The sequence below is a fragment of the Manihot esculenta genome, chromosome 18, assembly GCF_001659605.2.
Source record: "Manihot esculenta cultivar AM560-2 chromosome 18, M.esculenta_v8, whole genome shotgun sequence".
Taxonomy (NCBI): Eukaryota; Viridiplantae; Streptophyta; class Magnoliopsida; order Malpighiales; family Euphorbiaceae; genus Manihot; species Manihot esculenta.
The window spans coordinates 27,554,942-27,581,153 of record NC_035178.2 but is presented as its reverse complement, the minus strand read 5'-3'; the positions used below and the strand labels follow the sequence as shown (position 1 = coordinate 27,581,153).

The 26,212-nt window shown below is 36.8% G+C and overlaps 1 protein-coding gene across 3 annotated transcripts; it reads left to right on the top strand.

Moving 5' to 3' along the window:
* Positions 1-2,897: 2,897 nt before the first annotated feature.
* Positions 2,898-5,568, top strand: LOC110606412 (protein CHUP1, chloroplastic). Of its 3 annotated transcripts, none has more exons than XM_021745209.2 (5): positions 2,898-3,684; positions 4,305-4,621; positions 4,710-4,821; positions 5,078-5,212; positions 5,296-5,568. In XM_021745209.2, the coding sequence occupies exons 1-5, from the start codon at positions 3,067-3,069 to the stop codon at positions 5,317-5,319; spliced, it is 1,206 nt and encodes a 401-aa protein (XP_021600901.1). In that variant the 5' UTR covers positions 2,898-3,066; the 3' UTR covers positions 5,320-5,568. The 3 variants fall into 3 exon arrangements, with proteins under 3 accessions (XP_021600901.1, XP_021600902.1, XP_021600900.1); XM_021745208.2 differs by having other exon boundaries at positions 2,901-3,684; positions 5,289-5,568; XM_021745210.2 differs by lacking the exon at positions 5,296-5,568 and having other exon boundaries at positions 4,305-4,629; positions 5,078-5,213.
* Positions 5,569-26,212: the final 20,644 nt, after the last annotated feature.

The following is a 26,212-nucleotide window of genomic DNA, read 5'->3' as shown; positions in this document are numbered from 1 at the left end:
AGAAGGGGGTGTGACTCCCCCTGAATAATATGGTTCTGATTCACGAAAGGACACATCCAAGGTCACATGTAATCTTTTTATGCATGGATCATAACATCGGTATCCCTTTTGGAAATCGGAGTAGCCAACAAATACACATCATTTAGCACAAGGATTAAGTTTATTTCGCAAAATTTTTGGAATATGGACATATACTGTGCAACCAAAAACCCTTGGTTCAAGATTTGGGATATGTGACAGTGAGAAGAAAGCTTGCATCTTTTGTTGAGAAGTTCGAAAATCAAGTACGCGAGAGGGGACCCGATTAATTAGATAAATAGCAGACTTCACTGCTTCTCCCCAGTAAAACCGAGGCATATTCATGCCAAAGGGAGAAGCACAAACAACTTCCATGATTTGCCTATTTTTCCTTTCTGCCAAGCCATTTTGTTGTGGAGTATAGGTGTTAGAAGTATGATGTTGAATCCCTCTTTAGCTTAGAGACTTCCCACAGTTTGTATCCAAGAACTCCAGTGCATTGTCAGTTTGCCAAACACGAATCTGCCTTTGATATTGAGTGCCCACCATATTGCAGAATTCTTGAAATGCTGTAAGAACATCATTTTTTTTGTGAAGCAGAGACACCTAATTCATTCGTGTGCACTCATCAATGAATGTAACAAAATATCGTGCTTTAGAAATAGAAGGAATCTTTGCAGGGCCCTAAACATAAGAATGTATAATTATAAATAGTTTAGAACATTTATTTAAGCATGGTAAAAAAGAAATACGGTGACTTTTGGCCAGTTCGCAAATATCATAATGAAAGTCTGAAATATTCAAATTTGAAAAAGGATGTGGTTGCAATTTCTTAAGATATCCAAATAAAATATGTCCTAATCGCCAATGCCACAACCAAACAGTTACTTGAGCTTTGTCTCTACTACTCGTTTGACATGCAAGGTTATTTTATGTTTTCCATTCTCTGTTAGATCCAAGTAATAGAGTTTGCCCCTTTTAACACCATAACCAAGAATCTTCCGGGTCAGAATATCTTGAAAGACACAGAATGAGGGAAAAAAAGTTACAATACAGGCAATAGAAGAGTTTATTTGGCTAACCAATAAAATGTTATATTCAAGAGATGGAACAATCAAGACAGTATCTACAGTAAGAGTACTAGACAAGATGACTGATTCTTCTCCAGTAATTGGAGAAGTACCACCATTAGCTGTAGATATAACAGATTGTGAAGAAGCGCAAATGGATTGTAACTGTCCTGAATCTCTAGTCATATGATCAGATGCACCTGTATCAATAATCCAAATACTATTCTTAGAAGTTGCAGAGAGTACATTTGCCTTATTAACAATACCTGGGTGGGTAACGTTAGCTGTAGGTTGTGATTTGTCCTCCATATTTTGTTGGACTTCTGTTGTGGCTGAACAATAGTGGTGTTGGAGAATACAAAATATGATGTCGCAGATGGTAAGCTATGATGGTGGTTTCAAGATATGAAATTCGGTAAGCAATTCTTCCAGGATCAGAATTGCTCTGATACCATGTTGAACAATGGAATCTGTAAATAATTTAGTTGTTGTGTATTCTTCTCCGAAAAGGAGGTTATATATAGATACATTTACAACGCAAAATCAGGGGAGAAAAAGAAAGCAATCCTATTCTAAGGAAACAAGATAAGCCTATATAGGAACCAATATATATCAAATCTGTTAATTGTGCAAATCCCTATGATTACGTAATCTACTCCTAATTAGACAATTTATTCTAACACCACCCGGTACTTAACTGTGGCAATAGCTCATGGCTTTCTTTGGACAATTTTTTTTTTATAGTATCAATATTAAAACATAAAAAGTTAAATTTCAACCGTCTGGCATAATCTTTCACTTTTAACTCAAAAAGAGTACATCACCCTATTTAATAAGCTTATGAAAGATCAACTAAAATATAAAATATACAAAATATTTAAATCAAAGAAAGATTATGCCCTCTAAAAAAAAGCTGGAAAAAGATTAAAGTAAAATCAGGAAAAACTTTATTCTGGTAAGCATTAATTATCAATACCTTCCTTTTCCCTTTAATATTTCTGTACTTGTCAGCATCTTTACCATCCTCCATTCCCGTTGTTTTCTTTCTCTCTTTTTTTTTACAATTTATTTTTATTTTATTTTTTTAAATTTTTTGTTTTATCGCGTTGCTTCATAAGTGAAGAATAACAAATGTAGTCCCAATACAATCAAGAACTACTGGATAGAAAAATTCACAAAGATCAACCATAGGAGAACTCACCCAATACAATTTTCCACTTTTCCAACATCGCAGTCTGGATCTCACGCCTGGACAAAGACAATGGTTTAAGAGAAGTTTCACACATGGGCACAGTTGAAATTTTGCTATCAGCCTGCTTGCTCCTTGGGCCATGCCTTTAAGAGGGGTACGTTTAAAATATTAGAATGCTGATTTTTATACCCTTTTGGCTGAAGAACCTAACAAAGTGTGCAATTGAAGAATAATGGATGCTACCATAATATTAAGGGCAAATGATATTCATGCATGAGAAACTCTTAAATAAAGCTTATATGTTATGATTTTCTATTAAGACAATCTGTGAGTGGTAAAAAGTAGGAACTCCATACAGCTCTTTTTTTATTTTTATATTTATTATTATTTTTTTAATAATTATATTTATATACATATTTTTTCATACTATTATAATTAATCAAAAAAATATAGATTCCAACAAATTTGACCAGAGAATTTAATGTTGCACCTAACAAAACTTCTTGGGTAGACAACTCTTGACGCTTTCCAGCAAGCCAAATAAATCTCTACGCCTACGCTGCAAACACAGGAATTTCTACCACTTTTAGGAAGGGGAAATGTCGGAAATACCCTGTGTAATACCTGGTAGTCTGCATACATGAGGATCATATTTCTTCAGAGGCTTAGGTGAACTTATATTACTTGAAAACTAAGTAAGATCGTGCTTTAAAGGGTGCAAGATCCAGTAATAGAACTAGATCCTATTCTGTCTTTCTTCTGAGCAAAGCTGAACTAGAGAGAAAAATGCCTCAAGAAGAAGATGAATCTTTGATCATCTACCTGAAGAAAGAACTCGAAGCTTCTTTGATAAGGAATGAATCACTGGAGAAGGGAAATCAGGAATTAAGACAAGAAATAATTCGTCTAAAAGCACAGATAAGTTCCCTCAAAGCACATGATAACGAGAGGAAATCTATGCTTTGGAAGAAGTTACAGAATGCTAATGAAAGTAGCAAGAATGACGAATGCCAACAGAAACCATCAGAGTTTCTCAAAGTGTCGAAACAGAGTGCAGATCTTTCAAGCCCATTGCCGAAAATGCAAGAATCAGTACCCAGAAAGGAAAGCCAGTTGCCAAACCTACCACCTAAGCTTATTTCTCCATCTGTTTCATCCTCTCCGTTCTCTGGAGTTAATAAATTGCCACCAACTTTTGCCCCGCCACCTCCACCGCCACCAACAAAGATGTCTCCCCTATCAAAATCAGTTCGACGTGTGCCAGAAGTTGCTGAGTTTTATCGTTTGCTTACAAGGAAAAGCGCCCACATGGAAAACAAAAGCAATTCTACTGCTACTTCAGGAACTGCTTTTACATTGAACATGATTGGAGAAATTGAGAACCGCTCCACTCATCTTTCCGCTGTAAGTACGCCACTAGACAACATTAAAGATTTAAATTTACGCAAATTAAAATTAATATAATTAGATCCGTTTATTTGCAGAAGATACATAGTAAAATATTTTTCTTAAAAAATATTTTGTGGAAAGTTTTGATGTAAAATATCTTTTAGCAAAATATATAATTTATTTTCCATTACTTGGTTACAATTTTCAAAATAAAAAAAAAATAAATTAATATTCTCAAAATGCAAAGAATAAGAATAGAAATTCATTCTTCTTCGCTTTGATTATATTTAATTAGAAACATATTTTCTGTTAACTAATTCCTTTAATGATCCCATCATAAAGTATATAAAATATATTATATAAAATATTTTCCATGAAACAAAATGAAATCAAGATAATTTATAATTTTTTTAGGTTAATTGTCTTGTGGGTGTTCCTTCATTCTCTACCAGACTTTTCGCTGAACATGTAACCTTTTAGATTGATTGGGTGTATAGGGAAGGTATGATAACAAAGGATTAGTTGAAGTGTTTGATGTTAAGTTTTTGCTTTTTCTTATATAAGAAGTCCTTCATTTTTCTGGTTAAAAAGAAAGAAAAAGCTTATAATTTTTGTCGTTCTACTGTGATGGACAGATAAAATCAGATGTGGAAAAACGCAAGGAATTCATTAATACATTAATCAAAGAAGTGGAGTGTGCGGCATTTAAGGATATATCAGAAGTGGAGTCATTTGTAAAATGGCTAGATGTTGAACTTTCTTCCTTAGTAGATGAAAGAGCTGTATTGAAGCATTTCGCACAATGGCCAGAACGAAAAGCAGATGCTCTAAGAGAAGCTGCTTTCAACTACAGGGACCTGAGAACACTAGATTCAGAAGCTTCATCATTTGAAGACAATCCAAAAGAGCCTTTAATGAAGGCTTTAGGAAAGATGCAATCCCTGCAAGACAGGCGAGCAAGTACAAACTAAATTGGCAATTAACTTGCTGTTTTAACTGACCCCATGAAGTAATTGCATGATTAAATATCAAATTTACAGGTTGGAAGGAAGCATTAACAATACTGAAAGGACAAGGGAAAGTACGGTCAAGAAGTATAGGGATTTCCAGATCCCATGGGAATGGTTGCTGGACTCAGGCTTCATTGGTCAGGTAGGTAACACAGCTAATTTTACCATAAACTTGATGGTTCAACTAATGACAATAACTTCCCAACTAATAAATTACCACTTCTTTTGGGCCTTAATATATACATTTACATAATTTTATGAAAGTTCTGTACAAATAAGATCTAAAATTTCTCTGTAAAGCACTCATACGCAAATATTTTAAGTATGTGGTATTCTCAATTAGTCAGTTGATTTTTGTATTTTGACTACAATTGAAATCAAAATTAATTTGTTTGCAGATGAAATTGAATTCTTTGAAGCTAGCCAAGGAGTACATGAAAAGAATAACTAAAGAACTACTACAGCACAGTGAGAGCTTGGATGAAGAGAATCTCCTGCTTCAGGGAGCAAGATTTGCTTATCGAGTACACCAGGTAGGCATTTCTCCCGCAAGCTCATCATTTTTCAGAATTTATAATTAATTATCTTACAAACAATTGGAACATTCAGTTTGCAGGCGGCTTTGACACAGGGACCATAAACGCATTTCAAGAATTGAAGGCGGCTGGAATGAGGATTCATAATTAAAGAATAGCTTGTATTTAATTTACGTTCAGTAAATTACTGTTTATGTATGAGAAATTATGGAGTGCTTTGGTACATTAGTGGTACCCCACATGTATTAACTAGAACCACAGGAATCTGGTGAAGTCTGAAACGTGCATGGGGGGTTTCATAAATTATGAATTTTTGTGTAAAAGTCGAAGCAATTTAAGGAATGGGTTATGAACTAAGATGTTAGATGCTCATCTAAAAATTTTTGACTCTTCGAGTTCTTACCATATACTCCAAGGAAATTTAAAAAATAATTATGAAATTTTATCGAATAGTTAGTATTTCAATAAATAATCAATATTTTATTTTATTAATCATTTTTATATAATTTAATTGATAAATTTGTGATTATTTTTTATTTTTCTTTAATTTTATATATGAAATATATACCATAAGAATTTTCAATATCAGTAACAAAAATTTCAATTAGGAAACAATGTAATTTCGTTAGTAAAACAATTTACTAACGGATTAGCGTCGGATAAAATCGGTTGTAAAAAATTTCATTAGTAACTTATTTACCAACAGTTTTAAAATTTGTTACTGTCATTAGCGGATCAACAATGGAGATTTCCGTTGTTGTCACTAACGGATCACATGTCCGTTAATAAAATAATATATTTTTAACATGGACTCCACTAACGGATTGACTTATCTGTTATTGACTATAATGGAATTTTTGTTAGTAATGCGTTAGTGAATAAAAATAATATTGTTTTTCATTACAATGGACTTTTTCCGTTAGGAATACCAACGGAAAATTCATTGATAATCCGTTAATGAAGTCCATAGTTGTCCATCAGCTCCATATATTCATATACATTCATCTTGTACTTTCATATATATCCATCATCACCCTATACATTATTCAACTATATATGTAAGAACCAAATCAATCATTATATAAACTAAAATATCTTTAAAATTCACAATATTTTATAATTATATTATATATGTTAATTTTATATAACAGATCTAAGTTAAAATAAAATTATTAACTGGTCCAAATAAAAAATATATATTAAACTAAACTTGCAAGCTTATCATCTGTATCATCATCATTGTCTGTATGATGATCACCAATGATAAGGGTATCATCATGCTGCTGTTGTGGAGATGGAGCTGGAGGTGCCTGAGGAGCAAATGTCTGAGTGGATGTTCCAACACCCTATTGTGCCATCATCCTATGCATAAATGCCTGCAACTCCTCCACCATTGAGTTAAGTCGACTATTCTCTACCTCCAGTCGATCAATTTTATTATGCATCCTATTCATTGCTTCAATGGTAGGAGGATCCACATAGGGTGTAGACGAGTATGAAGCAGAACAATGTGATGATGCATGAAAATATGCAGAAGCCTGGGACCCTAATTTATAAACTCAACTTTTTTTCTGCCCGCCAACTGCCTCGTAGTAAAGCTGAGCCTCATTTATGGGTGTCGGCTCACTGCTTCTCTCTTATTGTTGTATTGCTGCCTCCTTTAATTGTATGAATTTGTCCTGCATTATAAAATTTTAATAACTTATTATTAATATGATAAGATTTAAGTATATCAAAATTGTTTATAACTATATTTATTATCAACTTACATAAATAGCTCGAGACCTAGTATCAATAAACTCTTCTGTCCCCTTCCTCTTATGTGTGGTCTCGAAAAGCTCATGAGGATGTAGTTCTCTTTCTAATCTTTCTCTCTGTTACCAAGTATAAGAAGGATAACAATTAGCATCGCAATAAAATATATATAACAAAACATATATTAAAGTGATTATTAATACCATCCTCTGCTAATGGGTACATTGTGAAACTGATCCACAAGCATGCTTGGAAATGCCAAATCCTGCCCCTCCTACCTCACTGCATTTATTGGCAGAAAACTTGTCACATTTCTCTTTATATTCAAAAGTGTTCCAAGTTTTCTGCCACTTCTTCAAAACAGAATATAGTGTAGCTAAATTCTTTGTCTTCCCTTTTCTGATTTCACACATAAGGCCCCTGTATCTCTCAGCAGCCTTTTTTTGCCATGTAATTTTGACCAAACTGTTAATTGCTTAGTCCCACAGGAAGTATTTCTACAAAAAGATTAAAATATATGAGTAGTTAGTAATTTTATATTTCATATTATAGTTCAATATACATTAAATTTTATGGTTCACCTTGAATTCTTGCCAATAAAACTCCTTCGTGTCATTTGGTACTATCTTCCAACAGTGCCCTTCCATGACCAATCTCTCTTTTATTATAAGAGTAGTCCTGCGACTGCACAAATCCGACGAATGTAAACTACATGCACAACAGTTAATTAGTAAAGAAAAATAATAAAATTAATATTAATTAAAAAATAATTCATTATTAAATATTATTAATGAGTGAAATGGTGTGTCGGAATGACTGTGTGCCATCTACAGCAGTGGTCGAACTCGCAAATGACCTAGACAGATCGAGTGATGCAGATGCCCGAGCATATGCTAATGCAGATCCTGCTGCACTAGTTGATGCAGTAGTAGAAGAGGATGCATGATGAAATGACTGTGAATGTGATACCGAAGTTCATGGAGCTGCAGTGGGACGAGGAGGAGCTACAGTGGGATGGGGAGTAGTTGCAAGGGGACGGGGAGGAAATGCAGTGCTACAGGGAGGAACTGGTGCACATGCTCAATCACTATGAGATGGTTGTACTCCAGATGCAAGTGGTACCCATATTTGAAGCTTTGTATCACCGAGTCCTGTCGATGTCCATGGTACCTGTGGCTCATGCTTTGCTACGTCAACTGTAGTAAGCTCTTCCTGACTTGTATGGTCAGGTAGTCGAACTGGTTCTTTGGGCTTCTTAAACTTTCTACGTCCCCTCATTTGTGAAAAAAAAAAAGAAAATAGTCAACACCGAAAAAGAGTATAAAATTCATTAACATTAAATAACAAATGTGCAAATGTAGTAAGTTACTTATAGATAGAATATGAAAACATACAACTCTAAACTGATTGAGAATGTAAATTAATTCATTCGGATGCATATGAATCAAATGCATTATCATTTTTCACTGTGCAAGTACCAAACAAGGTAATTTTGCACAAAACCATGTTTCATTAAATGATATTTGACTGTATTTTCATCTTGAAAGCTACTGTTTTAACACTTAAATCGATTGCAAGGACAACGAATCTGATCACTATTTAAATAATCTAGGCAGTTCTTAGCTTTCTCTATAAATTTATTTTATAACGACCCAGAAACCGGACCGCTACCGGCACTAGGATTCAGATCGACTTAAGGTCGCTGGAACCCGTAGCAAGCCTATTATGCATCCTGGGACCTGTGGGTTATGGGCCCACCACGCTTCAGCGCAGCCTATTACACGGATTCTCCTCTAGGGTATGAATGGAGGCTAGTGCCATTATTTAGGGGACAGTAAAACAGCAGGGTAGTGCCCATTACCAGAGTGGCGCAACGGAAGCGTGGTGGGCCCATAATCCACAGGTCCCAGGATGCATAATAGGCTTGCTACGGGTTCCGGCGACCTTAAGTCGATCTGAATCCTAGCGCCGGTAGCGGTCCGATTTTCGGCTCGTTACACATTTATTCCTTCTAAAAATCTGGGGTTCAGTAAACCCTCTCTGAGACGGGCATACATCCAACTTCTTACAGTAGACATAATAACTACATTCACTATGCTGATATGAAACCATAATACTTATAAACCGTATCTTCGAATGTAGCCTGAAAAGTAGTCTATAAGAATAACAGAAGTTGAGTGTACATTTCAACCATCATGTATATCTATGAAACAGTTACTCCATTAACATATGAGCATTAAATAACATAGTCATATGGTTTATTTAAGACCACATCATGTATCTATATACATATGAACTTGGCACAGATGATGTATTAGTACATGCATGCTGGATAACCTTATTTGCCATCAAGTTAATCCTCTTTTTTGTTTCAATTTCTCAACATCAGATGCAAAAATTGTACATCTATCACACAAGAGTTATGAATCAAATGTCAACAATTAAACCTAAGTCCAATCTTGTCCATTCGTTACCATTTGAGCTGCAACCCAAAAGATTTTGTTGTTTATTTCTCCTATTTCAAGTATATTTCTCCAAAATTTGAAAGTTGGCTTATATCTTGTTAAATGGAAAAAACAGCAGCATGAAGGCAGAAGTTCCTTCTAAGAAAGATTACTAAAGTACTGCAACGCTTCACATTTTTCACACACATGCACTCTTGAAGATTAGAACATAACAAAGACTAATTGTGCTAGGAAATGAAAAATACTAGGACTGATGTTCTATACAAATATTCCAATATTCATAGGAAGGGAAACATCTTCAGAGTTACGTATATTGAAACAGAGAAGGGTTAAGTGTTACAAGGTGCCTAGCCCTGCAATTCGCTGAAAGGGAATCATGGAATATAATAATAATTTTAACCACAAATTTGAAGTTGTTGATGTTCATCCACAAATTAAACTAGTTATTACGCTTTTAATGATGATTCTCTTCTAAAGCCTTTATAAAATAATGGATATCATTTTCTGATGTTCTCATTGTGGCTGATTAGTTCCAAGATTCAGAATGCCAAAACTCATAATTAATTGCTAGCAATAAATCATATAGTATTTTCTTTTTTTATACTTGATAAATTGCAATTAAATGTTCATAATCCATTATCCATCAGAATATAATCTAGAACTAAATGAAACAGGACTTCCAAGTGACACATTTTCTATATCTTCATCTTTCAAACAAAACTCCATAACAAGAGGGATATCTACATATAGCTCTACTTTTATAATTTCTAACTAAATGTGCAATGAAGTTAAAATTATTTTTGCTACTGTGGTGTGCACAACCTAAAGTATATAAGAGGTTGTTCAAGAAAGTGCAAGCAAACCAACCAATTCACCTAAGCTATATGTTAATTTAGCACAAATAAAAGAATAGATTAAATTGTCATGATAATCATGACCCTTAAGCTTACCCTTTGATTTACTGATAAATTAAATTATACATTTATACTTAAATATGTGCAATATTTCCATGGGATGAATTTTTCATTGCTCTTAAGGCTAGACAAATTTACAACTTTGGAAAGCATACTGAAGAACATGCAACAAAAAATCTAATTATGGTGAGTGTAATACCCGGTGACTCGCGGTTGTCGAAGCCGGTCAAAAATAACCTCTACGGTTATCAACAATTTTACAACTGCAGATAGTGGTAAGAGATCGAATCCACAGAGAATTGAATACTTGTCTATTTTTCCCAAACAAGATCAACTGAAAGCACAATTGGAGGTAAGTAAATGGAGGCAGATCAAGAGTAAAGTGCAATAAAGTAAAAAGGGAGTTTTGAGATTGAATTGACTAACCATTATTGAAAGCAATTAAAACAGAAAGTACTTAAAATAAAAGAGGAAATCAATATGAGAAAGGTCTAGTTGAAGATATGGATCCACCTTAGTTGTTTGGATTGATCATTGAAACTTATGTTCTCTTGATTAGTTCAATAGATCAGTTATGGAGATGGAAAACGCTTCTCACCACCATGTCTCTCCTTATGATTAAATCAATTAGGGAACGTCCTCTAATCAATTACTAATTAACAAATTGCCAAGGAACGTCCTTAGGCCTTAGGCATCAAAACAATTATCAATTGCATAAAGAATTAGAGAGATCCAATCCTAGCTACTCCAAACGCATGAAGATGATGCTAGATCATACAATTCCTTAGTTTTTACACCAAGTGTTCTTAGATCAAAATATTTTCAGCAATTATGGACTAACAAATATCCAAACTAACAATCAATTAACTTTGCAATTAAGAATCAAGTGGCCAATTTGATCAAAACAACAAAGCAATCTTAGATTTAAGCACAAAATTGCATGAATATTGAACAAACCAAAAGCAAACACTTTATGTTCAGATCTCACAACCCATTAAACAACCTTAGTCTCAACCAATCCTCAACTAGAATTAATGGTTTTAGCCACTCATGGCTGAACCAAAACAGAAAATCAAAGAAAAGAAGAACAAAGGAGGAACCGGTGGAGGCGAAGCCTTGTGGAGATCGGCGGCCAAACCTTGGAGGAGTGGTGGTGATTGAATTCTTTCTCCCCTTCTTGTCTTCTTGAAGCCTTTAAATATGTCTTGAGAGGTTGCCTAGGGTTTCTTGGGTGTCCATGCATCTTTTAGAGGTTTCCCAAAGTGCCCTTGGTCTTATATGTGCCTTCTAGGTGCATGGGTGGAGTTGCAAGGACTTTTTGGTCTTTTAATTGCTGCCCAAGTGTGTCCAAGAAGTCTTCTTCACATTATTCTTGCCACCCATGCACTAAAGAGGAAGGTGGAGCCTCCTTTTGAATTTTGAATATGCATGGCATGAAGTGGGAAACATGTGATCTTCAAGATTTGGCTTCTTGAATAAGGAAGAGGCAAGTTGGGAGGATTTTCGGCTGCCTAAACTTGTTTTTGGAAGCTGGACTTTCGGCTCTGGACGAGACTTTCGGCCGCCGAAGGTGCTGCCGAAGATGGGTGCCTTTCGGCTCTGGACGAGCCTTTCGGCCGCCGAAGGTGTTTCCGAAGGTGATTGAGTTTCGATTCTGAACGAGCCTTTCGGCCACCGAAGGTGCTTCCGAAGGTGGCTTTTCCAGATTTGGCACTTTTTGGCAGTTTTGAGAGCATTTTCTCTTGATTGTCTCTTTATACCTAATATCTGCAAAACATGATTAAAACCACAAAATTAGGTAGAAAAGATGTAAATATACATTAATATTATCATGATAAAGTGGACTAAAATATGCTCTATCAAATACCCCCACACTTAGCCTTTTGCTTGTCCTCAAGCGAATAAACATAGTCAAATAAGCTTTCTTTGCTCTAGATCCTTATTTCCACTTAAGCTCTTACTCTAGACCCCTATTTTGAATTATTGCAGTGAAGAATATATGCATGAAGATTACTTACCTTCTTTCCTTATTTCCCTTTGCTTACCATGGCTAGGATTTGTTTTCCTCAAGAGAGAGATCATACATGCACATTAATTTGTTTAGATAAGACTTTTTTCTAGCTCTTGGATTGACTTGCCCTTACCTTTAAGTACTTTATTCAGGCTTTTGCACTTAGATGTTCCTTGAAAAAGTCACCAACCTTTTGACGTGAAGGTACATATTTGTGATACCCACCCCCAGTTACTCAGTTGGTCACCTTTCCAAGTGGCTACTAGCTTTATTCTTAGTCTTTTGATCATTTGAACAGTTTTTGATTTTGTGCTTTTGAGGTCTTTGCCTTTGCTGAATTTTCTTTCTCTCAATGATTTGGGCAAATCAACACCAATTGCTAAAACAAGTCACATTAAGTTCATTCACACAACTTTCAATTTATTCTCTCTAATGAGTGTCATCAATATATTTTTCACCATGGCAAACTCAAAGATTCAATTCAAAAGGCAATTCTCAAACATGAATACAACTCACTGCAATTGATTCAACATAATTTTAAAGAGTCATCACATCAATGGGGTCATGGAAAGAAAAACTCATCCAACATAGTTCATCAGTTTGAGTAGAGCAAAACAAAAAGAAGACGAAGGTTGTGGTTGTGTGTGTTTTATTGAAAGCACAAACTAAAAAAAAAAAATTCAACTGTGGCTATTCAACTGAAAGAAACGCAAAACTGAAAGAAAAAAGAAAAAAAAAGAAAAAATTTTGCAATCTGAAAGCATTGTGAATTCGCAGAAGAAGAAAGGAAGAAGAAGAAGAGAAATATGCACCCCCACACTTAAATCATGCATTGTCCTCAATGTATAAGAAACATAAAAGAACAAAGAAAACTGAATACTCCCCTGGGGTGTGGTGCATGTTGCAATTCACGTAGGCTGAATGAGTGACGAACAAATATTCGTCTGGGAACTCTTCTTTGATTGGGTAAGGTGTAGAGCTAGATGGAAGCCGGCTGAGGTGATTAGCTACTAGATTTTCTTTCCCTTTCTTGTCTCTTATCTCCATATCAAACTCTTGTAATAGAAGGATCCACCGAATGAGTCTCAGTTTTGCTTCCTTTTTCTTGATCAAATATCACAAAGCTGCATGGTCAGAGTAAACAATGACTTTGGTTCCCAAGAGATATGGTCTGAATTTCTCTAAAGCAAACACAACAGCTAAGAGCTCCTTTTCTATTGTTGTGTAGTTGCTTTGTGTGGCATCCAAGGTGCGAGAGGCATAGTGAATGACGTGGGGTGAATTCCCCACACGTTGCCCCAAGACTGCTCCCACTGCATAATTACTTGCATCACACATGATTTTAAATGGCAGGTTCCAATCAGGTGCTTGAATAATTGGGGCAGTCACAAGCAATTCTTTAATCAGATTAAATGCTCTTTTGCAACCTGCATCAAAATCAAATGTAACATCTTGTTGAAGCAATTTACATAATGGCTGTGTGATTTTGGAAAAATCTTTTATGAATCTTCTGTAGAATCCTGCATGGCCAAGGAAGGAACGGATGTCTTTAACATTTGTAGGGTAAGGCAAATTTTTAATTGTGTCTACCTTGGCCTTGTCCACTTCAATTCCTTTAGCTGAAACAACATGTCCTAAAATCATACCTTGATTAACCATAAAGTGACATTTTTCATAATTAAGTACAAGGTTAGACTCAAGGCATCTCTGCAGGATCTTTTCCAAATTAGCAAGGCATTCCTCAAAAGAGTTACCATGTACTGTGAAATCATCCATGAATACTTCAATTGTCTTACCCACATAGTCAGAGAATATGCTCATCATGCATCGTTGAAAGGTGGCAGGTGCATTGCATAGTCCAAATGGCATTCTTCTAAAGGCAAAAGTGCCAAAAGGACAAGTGAAGGTGGTCTTCTCTTGGTCCTCTGGAGCAACTGGAATCTGATAAAAACCTAAATAACCATCAAGACAACAATAATGAGTCTTACCTGCAGGCCTTTCTAGCATCTGATCAATGAATGGTAGTGGGAAGTGGTCTTTCCTTGTTGCAGCGTTGAGTTTTCTGTAGTCCATGCATACTCTCCATCCATTCTGAACTCTTATGGGAACAAGTTCTCCTTCAGCATTTGGAACAATGGTAATTCCAGTTTTCTTTGGAACTACATGCACAGGACTCACCTATTTGCTATCAGAGATTGGGTATATGATACCTGCATCAAGGAGCTTGACTATTTCTTTCTTCACTACCTCCATCATAGGTGGGTTCAGTCTTCTTTGAGCATCTCTGACTGGCTTGCAATCCTCCTCCATGTGTATTCTATGCATGCATGTGGAAGGAGAAATACCTTTTATGTCATCTATGGTGCACTCTATGTCTCCTTTATGCTTCTGTAGTACTTTCAAGAGGCTTGCTTCTTCATGTTGGCTCAATTTGTTGGACACTATTATTGGTAGTGTCTTGTTAGCTCCTAGGTACATGTATTTCAGATGGTCTGGGAGAGGCTTCAGATCTGATTCTGGTACTTTCTGACTTGACTGCGAAGGCGGACTGGAAGAGCTTGCTTGCGTTGGAGTCTGTGGAACAAGGTTCGGCGGCCGAAAGGAAGTGGAGTTCGGCGGCTGAATGTCAGTAGTTTCAGTAGGCGATGGGATCTGAGGTGAAGGGTTCGGCGACTGAAGGGAGTTCAGTTTCGGTGGCCGAATGGTTGCTGAGTTCGGCGGCCGAGAGTCAGTAGAGTTCGGCTGCCGAAAGTTTTCAGTGTGCTGGGCAGGCTGTGGCGATGGATTCTGCGTCTGAAAGGCAGTCAGTCGGCGGCCGAAAGTTGTTTGTATTCGGCAGCCGAAAGTCTTCAAGCTTCGCAACATCAATCTATTGGATGCTACAGACTGTTTCTTTGAGTTTTGGCTCTTTCTGGCTCTCAATCTGTACCTGATCAGTATCTCTGCAGAAATCACTGTTAAGAATTTCATCTTGATTTTCATCAAAAATTTCCTGGCTCAAACAGTCAACAATATCAAGACCATAAACAGGGGACATATCATGTGGATATTTCATGGCATCATAGACATTAAACTTAATTACTTCCCCTTCAAACTCCATAGTGAGAGTACCATCATGCACATCAATCTTAGTTCTAGCAGTACTCAAGAAAGGACGTCCAAGAAGGATATCAGAACTAGTGTTGCAACTATCTTCCTTAGTATCAATTACATAAAAATCTACAGGAAAGACAAGTTCATCTACTTGGACTAACACGTCTTCTAGACCACCTATGGGATATACCACAGATCTATAAGCTAATTGGATCACAACTCTTGTGTCTTTTAGTGCACATGCATTTAGAGATTTATAGATGGAGAGAGGCATGACATTTATAGATGCACCAAGATCACACATGGCTTTCTTGATTCCAACATTCCCAATCTTGTAAGAAATAGCAAACATACCTTTGTCTTTGCACTTAGTAGGGAGTTCTCTTTTAATAACAGCAGTAACAACTTCACCTACACTTACTTTTTCTCTCTCAATAAGCTTTCTTCTGTTGGTACACAATTCTTTCAGAAATTTCACGTACCTAGGAATTTGCTTAACAGCATCTAGCAAAGGTATGTTGATTTCCACTTTTCTGAAAGTCTCAAGAATCTCCTTTTCTTCTTTTTCTTTTTGTGTTCTTTCAAATCTTTTTGGAAAAGGAGGTGGAATCTGAAAACGTACCTTTGGTTCAGTCTTTTGCGCAGGTGGTGTTTCAGATTGCGCTGGAGAGGCTTCGGGTTGCATTGGTTCTTGCGCAACTTGCTTTTCTTACTCATAACTAGCATCTTGAAGCTCTTTTCCACTTCTCAAAGTTATGGCACTAACATTCTGTCTAGGATTAGTTTTAGTTTGAGAAGGAAGCTTGCCTTGGGATTCAAATTTGTTCATGAATGCGGTTACTTGTCCCATCTGTTGTTGGAGAGACTGCACAGTGTTTGTAAGTGTCTCCATCATCTTTTCAAGGTGCTGATTGGAACTTGAAGGTGCTGGTTAGGCTTGATTTCTGTGGTAGTTCTGATGATTCTGATTGTTGGTAGCCCTTCCGTAGCTGAAATTGGGGTGGTCTCTCCAACCTGGATTGTACGTGTTTGAATATGGATCATGTCTAGGCTGGTTGTTGTACCCTCCAATGGCATTAACTTGCTGGTTGTCTTCTGAAGAGTAGGACATTGATCAGTTGGATGTCCTACATATGAACAAATACCACATGGCCTAGGTGGCTGGGCTGCTTGCATTTGTTGAACCAGTCCTATGGCAAAATCTTTCATAACAGTTGTTAGTTCAGAAATACTAGGAGAACTTACCTCATTAACTCCTCTCTGTAGTTGTTTTTCTTCTCCATATTGCCTAGATGAGGCTGCAAGTGTAGAAATCAACTCTCGCATCTCCCTAGGTGTCTTGTCTGCAATGGATCCTCCATAAGCTACATCTATGAATCTTCTTTCTGATGAGAGTAATCCTCCATAAAAGAACTGTATGAGAGACCTGTCTGACATATCATGTTGTGGACAACATGTACATAGTCTTTCAAACCTTTCCCAGTAATCATATAAATCTTCAGTTGGTTTCTGTCTTATGCTAGTGATTTCTCTTATTATGCCAATTGATTTAGATGTTGGGAAGTATTTGTTCAAAAAGGTTTGGACCATATCATCCCAAGAAGTTATAGATCCAGGTGGCAAATAAAATAACCAATCTTTAGCAAAGTCATCTAATGAAAAGGGAAAAGCTCTTAATTTAACATGATCTTCAGAGATACCTTGAGGTCTCATAGATGAACAAACAATATTAAACTCTTTCAAGTGCTTGTGTGGATTTTCATTTTGCAACCCTCTAAATTTAGGGAGAAGATGAATCAAACCTGTTTTCAGTTCAAAGGGAACTGTCAGAGGTGGATAGGTGATGCAAAGTGGTGCTTGATCACCTACAGGTGTTGCTAATTCTCTCATGGTTCTTTCCCTTGGCATCTGTGGCCTCATGGCTGGATTTTTTTGAATTATTTGGTTCTGGACAACATGTCCATTAGGAGCAGCAGCTTATGCATTAGGTTCTGCCATTTGTGCAAAGTTCGGTTGCTGGAGCAAGGAAGGTTCAGCGGCCGAATGTTGATGAAGTTCGGCGGCCGAATGTTGGGCAGAATGCTCGGCATCTTGCTTTCCTTACCTTCTGAGGGTGTGTTCAATTTCTGGATCAAAGGGCAGTGTGTCCCTGTGTTCAGATCTGGTCATGAAAGAAAAATAAACAAGTTAAATCAACTCCCCAGCAACGGTGCCAATTTTTGACTCGCGGTTGTCGAAGCCGGTCAAAAATAACCTCTACGGTTATCAACAATTTTACAATTGCGGATAGTGGTAAGGGATCGAATCCACAGAGAATTGAATACTTGTCTATTTTTCCCAAACAAGATCAACTGAAAGCACAATTGGAGGTAAGTAACTAGAGGCAGATCAAGAGTAAAGTGCAATAAAGTAAAAAGGGGGTTTTGAGATTGAATTGACTAACCAATATTGAAAGCAATTAAAACAAAAAGTACTTAAAATAAAAGAGGAAATCAATATGAGAAAGGTCTAGTTGAAGATATGGATCCACCTTGGTTGTTTGGATTGATCATTGAAACTTATGTTCTCTTGATTGGTTCAATAGATTAGTTATGGAGATGGAAAACGCTTCTCACCACCATGTCTCTCCTTATGATTAAATCAATTAGGGAACGTCCTCTAATCAATTACTAATTAACAAATTGCCAAGGAACGTCCTTGGGCCTTAGGTATCAAAACAATTGTCAATTGCATAAAGAATTAGAGAGATCCAATCCTAGCTACTCCAAACGCATGAAGATGATGCTAGATCATACAATTCCTTAGTTTTTACACCAAGTGTTCTTAGGTCAGAATATTTCCAGCAATTACGGACTAACAAATATCCAAACTAACAATCAATTAACTTTGCAATTAAGAATCAAGTGGCCAATTTGATCAAAACAACAAAGCAATCTTAGATTTAAGCACACAATTGCATGAATATTGAACAAACCAAAAGCAAAACACTTTATGTTCATATCTCACAACCCATTAAACAACCTTAGTCTCAACCAATCCTCAACTAGAATTAATGGTTTCAGCCACTCATGGCTAAACCAAAACAGAAAATCAACGAAAAGAAGAACAAAGGAGGAACCGGTGGAGGCGAAGCCTTATGGAGATTGGCGGTTGAACCTTGGAGGAATGGTGGTGATTGAATTCTCTCTCCCCTTCTTGTCTTCTTGAAGCCTTTAAATATGTCTTGAGAGGTTGCCAAGGGTTTCTTGGGTGTCCATGCATCTTTTAGAGGTTGCCCAAAGTGCCCTTGGTCTTATATGTGCCTTCTAGGTGCATGGGTGGAGTTGCAAGGACTTTTTGGTCTTTTAATTGCTGCCCAAGTGTGTCCAAGAAGTCTTCTTCACATTATTCTTGCCACCCATGCACTAAAGAGGAAGGTGGAGCCTCCTTTTGAATTTTGAATGTGCATGGCATGAAGTGGGAAACATGTGATCTTCAAGATTTGGCTTCTTGAATAAGGAAGAGGCAAGTTGGGAGGATTTTCGGCTGCCTAAACTTGTTTTCGGAAGCTGGACTTTTGGCTCTGGACGAGACTTTCGGCCGCCGAAGGTGCTGCCGAAGATGGGTGCCTTTCGGCTCTGGACGAGCCTTTCGGCCGCCGAAGGTGTTTCCGAAGGTGACTGAGTTTCGGTTCTAGACGAGCCTTTCGGCCGCCGAAGGTGCTTCCGAAGGTGGCTTTTCCAGATTTGGCACTTTTTGCCAGTTTTGAGAGCATTTTCTCTTGATTGTCTCTTTACACCTAATATATGCAAAACATGATTAAAACCACAAAATTAGGTAGAAAAGATGTAAATAGACATCAATAGGACTTTACACTTTCATCCTTCGAATAAATTTAACTTTATAGTTCGATCACATAAATGTTGTTCTTTATATATCTGCACAGTCACAATTCCCCATAATATTAATAAATAAGTTCATATTAAAGAGAAAATTATTTACCTCCATCCCACGACACGGACTGAGGTTCTGGGATTCCACCCTGGCCTACTTCATAGGCATTAACTCGTAATGCACGCCATTGATAAATGTTCCTCTGGTTTACTTCTGAAGTATTGCTCATAGTCTCTCCTATGTTATTTTTAATATTCTTGCACCATTCCTGCAAGCAAACAAAAAAATACATGAAAGGCTTTTGCCTCACTTTTGTCTCAGGAGGGCTCTTGCCTTAATTCTATCTCAGGAGGCCTCTTGCCTCAATTCTATCTCAGGAGGCCTCTTGCCTCAATTATGTCTCGTGAGGCCTCTTGCCTCAATTTTGAGTGGAATGGTCTCGGGATTCTCAGATGGCCTCAAGCTCTATTGGCTCATCCTCCCCCTTATCACTATACCCTGAGGTCATTACTCTCTCTCCAAGGGCCACTAAAAGGAAGTAGGTAGCACCTAGTCATTACCCTCTCTCCAGAAGACATTTCCAATGGAGTGTGCAGTACTAGGCCATTACCTCTCTCGCAATGGTGTCCCTATGGAGCGTGCAGCACCTCTAGTTAATATGGCCAGTCTAGCCCGAAGGCTCACGCTTTTGTCTTCTTTGCCTCACAATGTGTTATTACTCCTCATAGCTTCATAATTGCGAGGTCACTATCTCCCCCTTTCACCACTTTACGCTCAAGATCACCCCACTGGGTGTCATTCGCATGAAAGAGGTTTTGGATGGCCTCAATCTCTCACCAATTTGGCTATCATAGCCAACAACGTTCATTTTTTTTTTCTAGTGCCTCAAGGCACTTCTAACTAGAATCAATCTCCAACGCCTTCCCCTCTTAAGTGGCATAGACAACCAACCAGGCAGCACGATTCTCACCCTTCTCTCAATGGTCTTCGTGCATATGCCAAACTTCGTCATTCCTTTATATTGCTCGCAGATCTTTCTTGCTCTGATACCAATTGTCACGGTTTTAGATTTTAGCAATCGCCTGGAACCGTGCGGCACTTGACTTGAACACCTTCAAGCCAAGTCAGCCTTAAGAATCACCCAATATCCTGGGAACATGAATACTCTGATTAGTCAAGGTTATATAAACGAACAACGAAGCCAATAGACAACATTCAATCAGAAGCCTCATAATAGGCACAAAAGATAAGAACTGAACATGGAAATTCATGAACTGACTACTTATTTTATTCCAGGGGCAAAATAGTAATTATACATTATCATCACGCAATCGTTACAATAATTCTCACCTCCCTTGTAGACAGGGGGGACGGTCTACAAGGAGTGAAGGCACAACTCAAGATATCCGTAGGCCTACGGTAGCCAACTGGGCCCAGCCCCAGCTGGTGGCTAACTAGTCACTCCCCCCTAAAGGGCCTCAGGAATAACTAGGCTTGTGGCAGGAGGAGACATCAACATGTCTCATATAACACCCCCCCAAAATAAATACATGGAAAGGAATTACAACAAATTGTCTCGGCCTTTATCTTCCTACTAATTTCTACTAATTTATCCCACTATTGCTTTCAGGAAATTCCAATGTTAGAAAATTACAGTTTTGGTCCCTGAAAACTCTATGACCCTGACACCTAGCATAATGTTTATGCTCAGCATGAGGAGCCAACTAATTGATTGCATTAATTAATCTTTGTACAATTGAAAGAAAATTTTAATCTACTGCCATTCAAATAAAATTTAGAATAGAGTGAAAGCATATTTTTCTACTGGTCAGTTATAAATGCCCATCCATACCCATCTCTGATGTGTAATTTTTCAAAAAGAATTTGAAGAAACTACATCTAATTGTCCTCCTTCTCACTCTCTACGATTACCTATACCGTAGGGAATTGATTGTTTTTTTCCTTGCATATAGCAACTAACGGTGCTCCTCTAAGCAATATTTTAAAAAATGTGCCATCAAAACCCAAAATCTTCCTATAACTAATTTCAAATCTTGCCTTTAATGCATTGAATCCTATATAAATCTTTAAAGTTTTGGCTTACAAGTGGTGGATTAATATCAAGCACAAGGTCAAATCTCCCATCTCTATTTGTCCCTAGCAACTCAGCTTTGTATGATCTCAATTTGGCATAATGCTCTTCTAATAAATCTATCAAAATATTCAAAGCTTTACATTTTCTCATATAATAATGTTGCACTGCTACAATAAGAAAGTTCTTGTCTTTCAAGATATTTTGTATGTCTTTTAGTTTTAAATCAGGATCCAATCTTATTTTATTCAAAAATTCTCTTGCAATCAATTATGTTATAGCTTACATATTTCTAAGGATCTATAACTTGAATGTTCCATGCAAGATGTGTTGATTAGGAAAGTTGCTTCATCTTGTAATTGATGACCATCCACTCTCTATGGACAATCACCCTTACACCTAGTATCAATTTTCTTCCTCTCATTCTCAAAAAGTTTAATATTATACCTATTATGTATTGTATATCTCTAAATTGCATCCTTACACTTCTTACTGTCTGAAATCCCATTCTAACTTTAAATGTTACTTATATGTGAGGACATGATGGGTCATAACAATATTCCTTTCTCTTTTTAACACTTTTATGAACAATGTAATCCTCATTACTTTCAAGTGGAATATGTGATATGTCATCATAGTCCCATTCTTCATTGTTTTTCTATCTTTCAAACAACTCATCCATATTTGAACTATGAGCCATTTTAGGAATAGTATCATTTGTATCAATAACATCTACATCCATCTTCTTTTTTCCCTTTCTAACCACTTGAAATTCATTTTCATTGGTGTGATAATTCTTAAATGCTTTATAATGTGAGGATAAACTATTTTAATTATAATATTTGAATGGCGACAATGAGAAAGCAGATAAAGACAAAAGAGTAAGGGACCACATATACTATTCTTTTCTCTCATGGTTTATATTTGGGGATTAAGATTAATTTGTTTTAATTAGGATTAAGTTTCAGGTAAATACTGATTAGAATGGTTAAATGATGGCTAGAATAGTTAAGTGATGGTTATGATGCTTATTTGGGAGGGGTTAAATTTAATAGAGTAATTAATTATAGAGTATAAAAAATTGCTTATCAAAATACAAAATATATTAGTTGAAAAAAAGAGTATGAGATAGCTAAAATCCGAAAACTTCAATTTTTTTTATTATTAACTCTTATTTTTAACTTAGAAATTTTAAATTTAAACTTATTGTAAATATAACAAATTATTAAGATTAGAAACTTAAAAATGTTGAATGTTTGAATTTCTATTTACTTTTCATCATTTTGTTTGGAAGAATTAAAATTTCAAGTTTAAAAATTATTAATATTAATTTATAATTGATTATAACTTTCAAAATTTAAGACTTGTTTATTGTAACAGCCCGGCCCTTCTCGCACGGCACTGTTACCACTCACGGCCCAGGGCTATCCCTCGCCTGGCCTCTTGCCACCTCGGGCTTTCCACTGGCGTCGTGAGCAGCTCTTAACATCCCTTCACCCTCACGGGTTCCAGGCAGGATTTGTCCCTCGGGGGAGCCATTACGGCCCGCCCTAGCCCGAGTGGATTTGGCCCAATTCCTTCCTCTGGGAATTAGGTCGCCTCCCCCACTGCTCGAACCCTTGACCTCCCACTTTAAGGGAATAGGCCGCCGAACCTACCCGAGTTTCGTCTCTGTCCAGGACTTTCGGCCGCCGAAAGTGCCGCCGAAAGTGCCCTGTTCAGCCATTTCATGCATATCTCTATGTGATATTTTCAGGATGTTTTAGGGGGTTTTTGGGGAGTATATTAGAGTTGTAATTACGTATGTTTGGTCCCTCATTTGAGTCCACCTGTGTAGGTTCGGACCCGAGGAACCAAGGACCCCAGCAGTGAGTTCAGCTGCTTCGGTGTTGTCAGAGTCAGCCAGAGGTGAGTGGAACTAAAACTTAACCTTTTAAATTAAATGCTTTATCATGTTTCATGCATCATGATTATGCAATAGGATGATTGCATTAGTTTTCACGAATATGCCGCATTGCATAGATTATTGTTGATGTGGGTGAATGTCGGATGACCCAGTTAGTCCATGACAGGAAGACCAGGCCCCATGCTACAGGCCTGGCACAGAGTAAGAAAGACCAGGCCCCAGTCTACAGGCCTGGCACAGAGTAAGGAAAGACCAGGGTCCCACCCCATGGTCTAGTACGGTTATGGGACTTGAAGACCAGGAGCCAGAGTAGGCCCTGGGAAAATGGTAAGTGATGTATGTTCTGACAGGAAAGACCAGGACCCCATTCTACAGGCCTGGCACAGAGTTAACTTGGACTAATTGGTGACTAGTTCACCCAACCCTTATGTGAATTGTTTGTGTTATGATGCATTTCATAGAGCATAGTGTTAATGTGTTTTAATAGCTCTACTCACTGGGCTTTTAGCTCACCCCTCTCCCTTTTCCCCCAGGCTTTCAGGTACAGGATATAGTGCGGGAGTCCGGATAAAGTAAAGAAGTCATGCTTATGTATTAGCTAGCAATGGACATGATCCAATTGTAATGTAAAAGTACAGTATAGTTATGTAATGAGTTTTATGGATATTAGTATGTGCTTGACCATAGATTGTTGTATCCCTTTTATACATGATCTTAGAGATTTCGCTGATGTTTATGTAAACCAACTCAACAGATGTATGTTACCCATTGAGGGCACAGATGAGATCCCACAGAGGGATCAAAGTTATGTTAATGTTATGCACAGGTTGAGTTTGGTTAATGTTCAATGGAAAGAAAAGTTTTAAATTTTATGCATGTTGTTGATCATGTATGGGATTATACAGGTTTACAGGTTTTATGTCAGGCTTGCTACGGGTCCCGGCGGCCTTAAGTCGACCCAGATCCTAGCGCCGGTAGCGGTCCGATTTTCGGGTCGTTACATTTATTTGGAAGAAAATAACTTATATTTAAAAATTATTTTCCATTAAAAATATTTTCTGTAATTTTTTTAAATATTTTTTAATAAAATAATTTTCTTTTCGTTGTTTAGCAGTAATTTTAAAAAATAAAAGATATTAATAAATTAATGTAATGATACTAATAAAATTTTTGAAGCGTAAAAAATTACTTTATTTTCTCAAAAAGAAATCATTTTCCTTAAAAATTATTTAATTTTTTTCTTTAATCAGTAAAATATTTTCCATTCATTAGTTTTATAAATATTCTAAATATTAAAAAGAGAAAATTACTTTTTAGTCCCTGAGGTTTAACATAATTAACACTTTTATCCCTCTATTTTGGCGACCTAATACTTAAGTCCCTCACTTTCTCTTCTATCCAAATTCGTAGTCCTTCCGTCCAAAATAGCCATTTGAGACTCGTGAATTGACAAAATTGACCCTCACTAAAAGTCCCGCTATTTCAAAATCACGAAACCCAAACCCAATGCCTCTTCGCTGTAGATTCTTCTTCTTCTTCTTCTTCTTCACCATAACTCCTACTCTTTTTGCAACTTCTTCTTCTTCTTCTTCTTCATAACTCCTACTCTTTCTGCAACTCTCAAATAATGCTTCAGGGAGAAGAAAGATGGAAAAGAGAAAAAAAAGAAAAAGAAAAATCAATAATGTCAAAAGGAAATAGGGAAAATATGAGGGAGAACAAAGATGAAAAAGAGAAAATATAAGGGAGAACAAAGATGAAAAAGAGAAAAAAAAAAAGAAAAATCAACAATGTAAAAAAGAAATAGAGAAAATATAAGGGAGAAAAAAGATGAAAAAGAGGAAAAAAAAGAAAAATCAACAATATCAAAAGGAAATAGAGAAAATATGAGGGAGAAGAAAGATGAAAAAAAGAGAGAGAGAGAGAAAAAAAAGAGGAGAATTAACAATAGATAAAAGGAAATGGAGAAAATATGAAAGAGAAGAAAGATAGGGATTTCACGTTGAGAGGATGGTATTTTTGGAAAAAATTATCACCTCTCACCTTTGACTCTTTGACCAAACGGTTTAAATGGATGGAATGACTACGAATTTAGACGGAAGAGAAAGTGAGCGACTTAAGTGTTGGATCGCCAAAATAGAGGGATAGAAGTGTTAATTACGTTAAACTTTAGGGACTGATAGAGCATATTTTAGTCCATTTTATCATTACGTTCTTGATGTTTATTTACATCTTTTCTACTTAATTTTGTTGTTTTAATTATGTTTTGCAGATATTAGGTGTAAAGAGACAATCTGGAGAAAATGCTCTTAAAACTGCCAAAAAGTGCCAAAAAGGAAAGTTTCCAAATAAGGAAAGTTTTCAGAAAAGGAAAGTTTCTAAATGAGGAAAGTTTCTAAATGAGGAAAGTGCAGAAGCAAAAGCAAACAAGGAAAGCTCAGTCAGAAGATTATTTGAAATTCAAATCGCAGATCTTTCTTTCCTTGTTCAAAGATGTGCACACACTGCAGCAGTCATATCCTCCTATTTAGGCAGCAAGATCTCAAAGAGATGCTCTTCCTCTTCTGCGTTCAACATTCAAATTTCAAAAGAGGCTCCACCTAAAAAGGAATGTATGGACAGCATATCTTCCCCTTTGAAGATCAAAATTCGTGCATCCTTCCTATTCAGAAACAATCTGCGCGCTTTCCTCTTCTGAGAGCCATCTGCGCGCCACCTTCCTTTTCTGCAACAACTTGGGCAGCAAGTTGCACATGGGCAGCACCTTGGGCAGCCTCTACACTAATTAGGAAGCAAGGTCAGCATCTAAACTTATTTAGGAAGCATAATCTGCGCCTCCTTCCCTTTCTAAGACCAAACCGCGCGCACCAACTTCCTTCCGCAGTGCA